The sequence below is a fragment of the Aedes albopictus genome, chromosome 3 (genome assembly GCF_035046485.1).
Source record: "Aedes albopictus strain Foshan chromosome 3, AalbF5, whole genome shotgun sequence".
NCBI classification, from domain to species: Eukaryota; Metazoa; Arthropoda; class Insecta; order Diptera; family Culicidae; genus Aedes; species Aedes albopictus.
Genome location: NC_085138.1, coordinates 323,861,827 through 323,873,260, shown reverse-complemented (window position 1 = coordinate 323,873,260; position 11,434 = coordinate 323,861,827). Strand labels below are relative to the sequence as shown.

Genomic DNA, 11,434 nt, shown 5'->3' with positions numbered 1-11,434 from the left:
AAAACAAGCGTAGAGCCTGTAGACCTTGAAGTTCCTAATTCCATAATAGTTTGGAAAGCCTGGAATATCCCATGAATGTACCAAAAGCATTATAGATTTGCACTGAGGTTCCATCAGACTACATTCAACGAAAAATTTTCACAAATAAAGCAAGAGACAGTATGTAGATATCGTAAGCCAAACTTCAAAGTGTATTGGAGGCCATTTGTATTTCACGGAATGTCCAACTACCACAATATCAAGTTGCTCATAGCATTGTGAGGTGTAATGGACATCAACGTGACTAAATTTCTTGAACAGAGTGAACACAAACGATGGTAGATGTTTTAGATATTAAGAAAATGAATTCCAGAGTAGTTTGGATGACCTAGATCACCCAATTCATGTACCATGTATTTTCTAGGGGTGCTTTGAGGCTTTTTGAGTACCGTAGACAATGTGCTGTAATCATTCATCGTGTAAAAAATTTGGTTGAGAATGTCAGATTTGTGTCACAAACTCCAGAGTACTTTGGAGGCCTTAGAATAGCTCTGGGATCAAAACTTCAACAGACTATGATGGGTAGTAATACTTTGCATGTCTAGGACCAGTGAAAACTATTGATGATTAGCAAAACGATGAAATTTGAGCAAAAACATGTAGAATTTATAAAAAAATACAAAAAAAGCCACGTATTTTCGCCTCCCCGCAAAAGGGGGGAGGGTGCAAAGGGGGGAGGTACCATGCATTTCTTAGCACAACTATTCCCCTTGACTATAAAAAAAAATCTGGGGTAAAATGTTTTAAAACAAAGAAGATATTGCATTTCTGCCAAAAGTAGATCGTCCCGGGTGTTTGCGGGTTAACTAACACTTGGCATGGCACCATTCCATGACTTCGCTGTTCGCTCTCTATGTTGTGGTGAAATGGTGGTGGCTGCACGGCTGGGCTGGCTGAAGGAATTTGTATTATTGGAACTGTAACGCACCACGTTGTGTGGAAAACGATGCCGCGGTGGGGACCCACTTGTCCCAGCCAGCCGGGCCTCAGTTTGGTTCACAGCTGTTATTGCGTGAATAACATGCTCGTCAATCGTTCCGGTCGTTCGCGCCGGCGGAGACAACCAAGACAAAAAGTGAAAGGCAGATCATTTTTCAAGTATTTATGGGAATTGTACGTATATCCTCGCATCGGTGTCGACTCCTTGTCAGCCTTAGTATACTGACAACGAGGCGATGGTTTTGTTTCCAAGTGCCATCGGTACGCACCCCCACGGCAACCATAAATCACTGGAAGTATCGGAAAATTGTCTTGCTGCTCGTAACTAATTGGAATCTGGTTTACATATCCCCGTGGGTGGTTGCGAAAGGCAGTTGTTCTTTGTCGTTCATTGACATGAAAGCTCCATAAGTTGTGAATATTTTACTCATATTGTGTATCTGCTGCTCATAAAATATCTATAAAACCCTATCTGTATCGTACGAGGGCCCTACTAGGTACTTAGAAGAAACATACGAAGCCTACATCTAATAAAATGGTTGCATTTGGATTTGTCGATCACATGGATGTTTGTGTTTTTGTTTATTTGGTGCACATGAATACTGCCGTTGGTTTCGCTGCTCAAATATTCGTCAATTCGATTCATCTAGAATACCGGGTAATCTCTCGATTTAAGACTTTCGACAATATATCGCTGCTGGAGAGATTGCAGGATGGGTCCTAGCGTAGTGTCCATGTAGGATTTGAAGCTTGTGCACTTTTCTCTAAAAAACGGAAACATGATTATTATTTTCAGATACTAAATCATAGATACACGTGGAGCTCACTTGTTGTTGAGATCATAGGAACTACCCCAGAGGATTACTCCATCGGATCCAAACTGCTTCATGGCATTCAAAGCGTTGATCCAATCCGACTGTAAAGAGGAGGGAGAGAAAATGCATAACAGAGTTATTAACAACCTTTGTAAATTTTGTGCAGTTCAATAACCCGTAAACACCCGGGACGATCTACTTTTGGCAGAAATGCAATATCTTCTTTGTTTTTATACATTTCACCCTGATTTTTTTTTATAGTCAAGGGGAATAGTTGTGCTAAGAAATGCATGGTACCTCCTCCTTTTTTGGTGGTAGCCGAAAAATGTGTTTTTTTTGTTTTTTTTTTTAATTCTACTTGTTTTTACTCAAATTTCATCTTTTTGCTAATCATCAATAGTTTTCCCTGATCCTTGACATGCAATGTATTACTACCCATCATAGTCTGTTGAAGTTTTGATCCCAGAGCTATTCTAAGGCCTCCAAAGTACTCCGAAGTTTGTGTCACGAATCCAACATCGTAAACCAAATTTTATACACGATGAATCATCGCAGAACATTGTCTACGGCACTCAGAAAGCCTTAAAGCACTCCTGAAATATTCATGGTACCGTAAAACGGGGTAAGTTTGATAGTTTTTCAGCAAACTTTGTCATAATTTTTCTATGTAACAGTTTTTCTCTTAGTTTTATATTTTTAAAACAAGTACTGGGATATCGGTTATCAATTGCTATTGTAAGATCCGATATTTTTAAATATTTCGGGTGAATTTTAGTTTTTCATATGTGCGAGAAGCCTTGTGGAATATATAAGATTGAATTTGTGTAGCAAAATAAGGATTTTGAAAAAAAAATCTACTTATAAAAATGATTTTGTGGAATACTGAGTGAAAAACAGTGAGTTAAGCTATCAAAAATCATGTTCTTTGTAAAAAAAATATATTTTTATCGGTAAATCAACATATGATTACATGTTATTCATGGTGAATTTTCTTTTTTTTTGTGTCGTTTCTGAATGTTTTATAAACAAATTTTGAACATATCAGATTAAACTGCATGAAATTACAAGGGCATTGCATACTGTTAGGCGTTAATCGGTTTATGGAGATTTATGTCCCATTTTACAAAATTGACTCCAGTTTGTAAAAACGCATTTCGTTAAGAGATTCAAGGCCAGCTTTTGAATCTACTGTGTTGGATGTACCGAGAACAAGAGGCAATTCTTTGAAAAAAAAAAATGTACAGCAGATTGCTTGAAAGGGTTGACAAATGACAAAAATATCAACAAATTTTATTTTTTGCCCTCAAAGTTAAATATAAACTCGGTTTTAATGAAAATACGATTAAGATGGACTTTCATATGTATAGTTTTGATCCACGTTTGCCTTTTTCTTGACTGATTGAAGGAATCATAGTTATAAGATAAACTATACAATGCCTATCGCACTTTCAAAATTACCCCCATTATCAAAGATACCCCATTTTACGTTACATGAATTGGGTGATCTAGGCCATCCAAACTATTCTGGAATTCATTTTCCTAAGATCTACAACATCTATCATTTGTGCACTCTGTTCATGAAATTTAGTCACGTTGATGTCCATTAGACCTCGCAATGCTACGATTTATTCGATATTGTGGTAGTTGGACATTCCGTGAAATACAAATGGCCTTCAAAACACTTTGAAGTTTGGGTTACGATATCAACATACTGTATTATGCTTTAATTGTAAAAAATATTCGTGGGATGGAGCCTTAGTGCACAACTATAATGTTTTTGGTATTCCAGGCTTTCCAAACTATTTTTGAATGAGGACCTTCAAGTTCTACAGGCTCTACTCTTGTTTCTGTTCACTCTATCGGCATAATTCTTTCACGATTGTGACCTTCAAGCTCCACAAGCTCTACTGGATCTCTTTACTTTATCGGTGTAGCTCCTTCAACAAATAATTCAGGAATTTATCCAAGACACTCGCCAAGAATTCCTCAAATAATCTTCAAAGGTATTCCTCCAAGTATTCCTGGAAGAATTCTACCAGGAATTTTTCAAGAAATTCCTCGAAAATTCCTCCAGGAGTTCCTCCAAATATGCTGCCAGAAATTCCTACAAGATTCCCTCAAGAAATCAAGAATTCCACCAGGAATTTCTTCAAGAATTTCTCCGTATTTTTTTTTAAATAATTTTGCCAAGAATTCCTCAAAGAATTCCTCTAGGTATTCTTCCAACAATTTCTCTAGGAATTCCTCATTGACTTCGGCCAAGAAATTCTCCAAACATTCCTCCAGGAATTCCTCCAAGAGTTTCTCCAGGATTTCCTCAAAGAATTTCTCCAGTAATCCGCAGGTAATCATCCAGGAATTCTTTCAAAAATTATTTCAGTTATTCGTCCGAGATAACTTTCAGGCATTTCTCCAGAAATTCCACCAGGAATTCGTGAAGAAATTTTTCAAGGAATTCCAACAGAAATTAATTCAGAAAATCCTCCAGAAATTTCTCCATGGATTTTTTCGGAAATTTCAAGAATTCCTCCAGAAATTCCATCATGAATACCTCCAGGATCCTTTAGGAAACCTTTAGTAATTCCACAATAAGATTACTCTAAGAATTCGTACGAGAATTTCTTCAGAGATATCCTCAGAAATTTCTCCAGAAGTTCTTAAGGAATTACGGCAAAATTCCTCCCAAAATTACTCAAGGAACTCCTTCAGGAATTACTCCAGGAACTCTGTCAGGAATTCCTTGCTAGATTCTTCCTGGAATTCCACCAGGACGTTCTTCAGGACTTCCTCTTATAATATTTTCAGGAATTCCCCCTCCCCCCAAGAATTCCTCCAGGAATTCCACCAATAATTCCTCAAGAAATTTCTCCAAGAATTCATCTAGGAATTCCTCCAAGACATATTATTAGAATTCTTCCAAAAATTCTTCCAGGAATTCCTCCAAAAAAAAAACCCAGAGGACCTTTCCCAAGAATGTAACAAGGGTCTGTCTATGACTTCTGCCAAGAATTCCTTCAGGAATTTCTGCACAAATACCTCCATGGATTTTTCATGAAATTCCTTCAAGAATTCATCCAAAAAATCTACCACCAATTTCTTCATGAATACCTCCAACATTCTTCAAAAAACCTTCAGAAATTTCTCAAGAAAATACTCCTGGGACAACTCCAGGAATTCCTCCGAGGAACTACTCCGAGACTTCTCCAGAAATTTCTCCAAAAATTGCTCCAGGATTTTTTCCAAGAATTTCTTCAATTATTCCTACAAAAAATCAGTTATTCCTAAAAAAAATCTGCTAAAAGTTTCTCCAAGAATCCTTCCAGGAATTCCTCCGGAAATTCTTTCAGGAATTCCGACAGTAAGAATTTCTCCAAAACCTGTTCCAATGCCTCTGTCAAAAATTGCCCCAAGAATCCCTCCAGGAATATGGGCAGGGATTCCTTTATAAATTACTCTAGGAATACCTCTAGGGATTTTTCGATATATACCTTCAGAAATTCTTCCAGGGAATCCTTGGGAAATACCTCCAGAAATGCCTACAGGAAATTTCCCATGGATACCATCAGGAAATCATCTAAGAACTCCTCCAGGAATTCCTCCAACAATCCAGAACTCCCTTCCATGAATTTCTTCAGGAATACCTTCAAGACTTCTTCCAAGAATTCCACCAATATTTTCTCTAGGAATTTCTTTAGGAATTCCTTGAAAAAATTTTCAAGGAATTCCTCCAAGAGTTCCTACAAGAATTCTACCAGGAATTCGTCCAAGAAATTCTTGAAGAAATTTCTGTATCAACCCTGCAGGAATTCCTGGAGTACTTTCTGGAAGAATTCATGTACAGTGGCGTTTCGGTTTTATCACTAGTCATTTTATTCACTACTCGCCAAATTCACGCTCGATTTTATCACGGTTTTCTTTTCGTTTTTATCACGCTTTTCTAAAACATTGCGAATTCAGTATAAAAAGCACAGAACATAAAAATGTACTTGAAACATTAGTTAAAATTTATGGAACACTTCACTTTTACAAAAAAAATATAATTGAACTTATTAAGAAAGACTAGAAAGAACGATCAAATTCCTTTTAATCCCCCTACTGTGCTTATCTTCGTCCAAAATATATTTTTTCTCGATTTTTCTAAAATTAAATCATACCGATGCACACTACCCCCACTCGCATATCAGTCCCATTTGTAAAGAGTAGGAATTGAGAAAATGAAACTTGAAGTTTGAAAACCCGTTTCGAGACGAACCAGCCAAGGGCTGAAAGTCTCTATAATATAGCTAAATCAATCAAATCAATCAAAACTCGTTTCCATGCAAAACTTTGAAAAATAGTCATAATTTGAAAAAAAATCGATCATCTTGCAACTTTACTACAGAAAAATCTGTAAATGTGGCATCCTTGATCTGACCGTACAAAGGTCTACGATCCATACAAATTTTAAAAATTTTGTATGGACAAACATCTACGAATGGATAGGGCGTTTAAAATTGCCCAAAATGAGTCTACGTAGTTCACGGACAGCGCTAGAGCAATAACAAACATTAGCAGATTACTAAAACAGTTAAAAATGTGAATAACACTTCAAAAATTTTGCAGTTTATCAATTCTTAATATAAAATTTACAATAATTTTTCATTTCGCCAAATTCACGGTCTCGCTAATTTCACGGTAATTTTTTTTTGATCGTGATAAAATCGAAAAACCACTGTAGTGTAAAGGAATTAAAAAAGAACATTCTGGGGGAATTCTTAGAGGATTTCCTGAAGGATTTACTTGAAGAAGTCCTAAAGGAACTCCTGAAAAAAATTTTGAAATTATTTTTTTGTTATTTTCATTTTCTGGAGTAATTCCAGGAGTTATTCCTGAAATATTCCTTGTAGGAATTCCTAGAGTACTTCCTGGAATAAATCTTGGAGGAAATCCTGGAGCAATTCCTGGAAAAAACATTGGAGTGTTTTCTGGAGGAATTCCCGGAATATTTGTTGTAGGAATTCCTGGAGCATCTCCCGGATTAATTCTAAGAGGAATTCCTGTAGTTATTCCAAGAGCAATTCGTAGAGTAATTCCTGGAGGTATTCCTGAAGGAATCACTGGATTACTTGCTGGATAATTTCTGGAATATATCCTGGAGGTATTCCTGGACGGATTCTTGGACAAATCCTTAGCAGAAGTTTTGGAGGAATACCTGGAGAAATTTTTGGAGAAATTCTTGGAATAGTTCCTGATGGGATTCTTGGAGGAATTCTGGAAAGAAGTCTCGGAGCAGTTCCAGGAGAATTACCTGAAAGAATTCTCGGAGGAATTCCTGGGGTTGAAAAAATCCTTGGATATATTCCTGGCGAAATACCTGAAGGGATTCTTGGGTCTCCAGGTAGCCTAGTGGTTAAGGCTATGGATCGCCAATCCGGAGACGGCGGGTTCAATTCCAGTTCCGGTCGGGAAAAATTTCTCGACTCCCTGGGCATAGTGTATCATTGCACTTGCTTCACAATATACAAATTCATGCAATGACAGGCTACGGAAGCCCTCCAATTAATAACTGTGGAAATGCTCAAAGAACACTAAGTTGAAGCGAGGCAGGGCAAGTCCCAGTGGGGACGTCGTGCCATAAAGAAGAAGAAGAAGAAGAAGAAAAGGAAGTAGAAGAAGATTCTTGGCAGTAGTAGGGACCCCTGGTGAAATTCTTGGGGAAGGCCCTGTAGGATTTTTAGAGGAATTCCTGGAGGGATTCTTGAAATAATTCTAGGCAGATGTTTTGGAGGCATTCCTGGATGAATTCTTGGAGATATTCCTTGGGGAATTCGTGGAAGACTTCCTGGTGGAGTTCGAAGAGGAATTTATTAAGGAATACCTGAAAGAGTTCCTGGAGGAATTACTGGAGTAATTCCCGAAGGAGTTTCTTGAAGAATTTCGGGAGGAATTTTAGCGTAAGTCCTCAACAGTTTTCGGAGGTATTTCTGAGGAAATCCCTGAAGGAATTCTCGGACGAATTCTAAGAGCTATTTCAGGAGTTTTTTTATGAGGAATTACTAAAGGTTTAATGATGGAGCCTGGGGGTGTTCATGGAAGAATTTGTGGAGGAATTTTTGAAAAGCTTTCCAAAAAAATCTGAAGTAATTTCTGTTCGAATTCCTTGAAAAATTTATTCCACGAATTCCTGGAGGAATATCTGGCGAAATGCCTGAAAATAATTTCGGATGAACCCCTGGAGTAATTTTTGGTAGAATTTTTGGACGATTTCCCGGAGGCTTCGGAAGAAATTCTTTGAGGATTTTCAAGAGAAATTCCTTGAGAACTTCTTTTAAAAAAACATAGAGGAATTCTTGGAGGAATTCCTGGAGAAACTTTTGGAGGAATTTCTAGAGGAATGATTGGAGAATTTCTAAGCAGAAGTCTATGAGAAATTCCTGAAGAAATTGTTGGAGAAATGCCTCTAGAGGGGTTCTTTGAAGAATACTTGGCAAAAATTTTAGAGTTATATCTGGAAAAATTCTTGAAATTCCTGCTGAAATTCTTGAAGGAATTCTCGGAGGAATTCCCGGAGGGATTCTTGTAGGAATGACCAAAATGTTTGGGATAGGCAACTTTTTTTCCTCTCACAAAAAAAGTTCAACATGCTATAACTTCTCATAGAGCGCATCAAAAAATCTCAAATTTTGACTGTTTGTCAAACTATTATATGTGCATCATTGGTACAAATTTGGGCTGGATTGATTAATCTTTCACAAAGTTAGAACCGTTCGGGTAAAACACTGTTTTTCAGACAACTCATTTTTGAGTCATATTTCGGAAACGAGTGAACCGAATTGAATGAAATTTTGAACGTACAATAACAATATGTAAATGCTTTACAAACTATTAAAACATAGGTACTTTTTAAACGTTGCAAAAAGTTATCATGAATTGACATTTTTTTTTTGATTTTTCTCGAAAAAAAATATTTTTTTTTACATCAATGTCAATAAATTTTAGTGTTGATATCCAAAGATTTTCCATTTCTGTTCTCAAATTATCTCTAATCAGATATATTAGAGCCTATTTAGATTGAAGGAAGAACACATTTGATAATTTTTGCGTGGTATTGTAAATTTGACTTGTTTTTCTCTATATGGGTAAAAATTTCAACCCGGTATAACTTAATTCGCCCTGAAAATATATTACATTTTATAACGTTGTATTAAGTATCTATATATTGTTGATAAACGTTAAAAAAAATCATTCAATTCGGTTCACTGGTTTCCGAGATATGACAGCTCAAAAATGAGTTGTCTAAAAAATAGTGATTCACCCGAACGGTTCTAACTTCGTGAAAAACTATTCAATCGAGCCCAAATTTGTACCAATGATGCACATATAACAGGTTGATAAACATTCAAAATTTGTGATTTTTTGATACACTATGAAAAGTTACAGCATGTTGAATTTTTTTGCGGGAGAAAAAAAGTTGCCTATCCCAAATATTTTGGCCATCACCTGTATCATAAGATTTGCAAATATTGCGACCCATACTTCAAAATACATTGGGTCCATTTGAATACCTGTTGACACCCAAATAGCAACTCATAAAGATACTCGCAATATTATGAGGTGCAACAGACACAATCGTGAAAGAGTTATGCCGATAGAGTGAACAGAAACATGAGTAGAGCCTGTAGACCTTGAAAGTCGTGCTTATTCCAAAATAGTTTGGAAAGCCTGGAATACTCCAATGAATGTACCAAAAGTATTATAGTTGTGCACTGAGGCTCCACCAGCAGTATAGACTACATCCCACGAATATTTTTTACAATTAAAGCATGATACAGTATGTAGATATCGTAACCCAAACTTCAAAATGTTTTGAAGGCCATTTGTATTTCACGGAATGTCTAATTATCACAATATCGAGTTGCTCGTAGAATTGCGAGGTCTAATGGATATCAACGTGACTAAATTTCATGAACAGATGAATGTGTTGTAGATGTTGTAGATGTTGTAGATCTTAAGAAAATGAATTTCAGAGTAATTTGGATGACCTAGATAACCCAATTTCTGTACCATGAATATTCTAGGAGTGCTTTGAGGCTTTCTGAGTACCGTAGACTATGCTCTGTGAGGATTCATCGTATGTATATAAAATTTGGTATAGGATGTTGGATTCGTGACACAAACTTCGGAGTACTTTGGAGGCCTTAGAATAGCTGTGGGATCAAAACTTCAACAGACTATGATGGGTAGTAATACATTGCATGTCAAGGATCAGGGAAAACTATTGATGATTAGCAAAAAAGATGAAATTTGAGTAAAAACATGTAGAATTAAAAAAAAACACAAAAAAGCCACATATTTTTGGCTACCACCAAAAGGGGTGAGGGTGCAAAGGTGGAAGGTACCATGCATTTCTTAGCACAACTATTCCCCTTGACTATAAAAAAAATTCAGGGTTAAATGAATAAAAACAAAGAAGATATTGCATTTCTGCCAAAAGTAGATCGTTCCGGGTGTTTACGGGTTAAGAGAAAATTCTTGGTCATTTCTGCACGATTTGGCCAAATTCCTTAAAAGAAATAAAAAGAAGAAAGAATGCTTTCAGTCAATTGATCATTGTACACTGTACAATATCATATCCAATAAACATTCGTGTAACTCATGACTATAAATATAGTACAATGATGAAGAAAGGCTTAAATAATTTTGCATTTTGGGTCCTTAGTAAATACACTTCTGTCTAATTGAAATTGCAATTGTCGGTACCTGAGCACATTTTTAATTATTTCCATTGTTCTTCCCACCATCGCACCCCAAATTCCTAGAAAGACCCATTTCGCCAAAGAAACCGGCCCCGAAACGAACCGGAACAAACAAACAACAGCTCTTGCTATTATGCCACCATCCATCTCCTCGGTGCAACCACACGCCAAGCCACAACACGATGGACACAACTCGGTGGACGAATTCTCTACCGACCGACCAAAGCAACGCAACGGAACGGGACGGGACTCAAACCGACATGGAAAACAACATGAAAGTCGTTTAATTAAAAGTTACCATAATTAACATTTTTGCTCACCCGCAAAAATTGACTAATGTCTGACCTTTTGGACCGGGACCGAAGCGTTTTGCATGATGCAGGACAAGAAAAACAGGCTGATTAAGATGATGACGATGATGGACCAACAGACACTAGGGAAGAACGGTTGAACAAGTTTTGGTTTCGGTTAGTATTTTGACTTTCTTTTTTGCAGCTTTCCAATCCTTTCTTCTGGAAATATTGAAGCACGTGGTGGTTTCTTGATGGGTTGTCCTGACACAGGATTGCCCGTTTACAACTGAGGAGAAGTGAGGATGGTTCTCATAATTGGAGCTTCATAGTTAGGGCATAGTTGTATCGTTGAATATTCCAAACGTTCGAAATGATCTCATGACTGAGAATTTACAGGATTTGCAGGATTTAATCGGCTACGCGGTCTTTAATACGAAAAAACGAGGTTTATCGTTTGCCCGACATTTCGCCACGATTGTTTTATCACAATCATTGAGGAATCACTGGAGATATTCGTGGAGGTATCCCTGAAATAAATTCTGAATAAACTCCTGGAGGAGTTCCTAGAAGGATCCGTGAAGCAATTGATAGATACATCTCTGGAGAAATTTGT

The 11,434-nt window shown here is 37.0% G+C and overlaps 1 protein-coding gene across 1 annotated transcript in view; it reads right to left on the bottom strand.

The window, feature by feature from the left end:
- Nucleotides 1–929: 929 nt before the first annotated feature.
- The window catches only part of LOC109401309 (hyaluronidase Tab y 2.0101), a 116,772-nt gene continuing 106,267 nt past the window's right edge, over nt 930–11,434 (bottom strand). Inside the window, exons 6-7 of the mRNA XM_019673812.4 lie at nt 1,806–1,894; nt 930–1,742 (exon numbers count right to left, since the gene is read on the bottom strand). Coding sequence (XP_019529357.3) covers nt 1,625–1,742; nt 1,806–1,894 — 207 coding nt within the window. The 3' untranslated portion in view covers nt 930–1,624. The remainder of the gene's footprint in view (nt 1,743–1,805; nt 1,895–11,434) is intronic.